Below are 238 nucleotides of genomic sequence, written 5' to 3' on the forward strand. Positions count from 1 at the left end.
GAGCACCGGGACACGGACCGGTGCTGCCGGGACCACGACCACTGCCGGCACGTCATCCACCCCTTCACCGCGCGCTACGGGTACCGCAACCTGCGCTGGCACACCATCAGCCACTGCGACTGCGACCGCCGGTGAGCGGCCCCGGGGCCACCAGCGCCCTGGCTCGGATCAGCACTAGTGTGGCCAGCAGGACTAGGGCAGGGATCGATCCCCTGGACTCGGCACGGGGGAAGCCCAA

At 70.6% G+C, this 238-nt stretch overlaps 1 protein-coding gene across 1 annotated transcript in view; it reads left to right on the top strand.

Moving 5' to 3' along the window:
* Positions 1 to 3: 3 nt before the first annotated feature.
* Positions 4 to 238, top strand: part of LOC103774344 (phospholipase A2 isozymes PA3A/PA3B/PA5-like) — a gene marked incomplete at its 5' end in the record, with an annotated part of 1,475 nt that continues 1,240 nt past the window's right edge. The window contains one exon of the mRNA XM_008941743.1: positions 4 to 131. Within this exon, the coding sequence (XP_008939991.1) occupies positions 4 to 131 (128 nt within the window). The remainder of the gene's footprint in view (positions 132 to 238) is intronic.

Source organism: Merops nubicus, unplaced genomic scaffold (genome assembly GCF_000691845.1).
Source record: "Merops nubicus isolate BGI_N331 unplaced genomic scaffold, ASM69184v1 scaffold12176, whole genome shotgun sequence".
Classification (NCBI taxonomy): domain Eukaryota; kingdom Metazoa; phylum Chordata; class Aves; order Coraciiformes; family Meropidae; genus Merops; species Merops nubicus.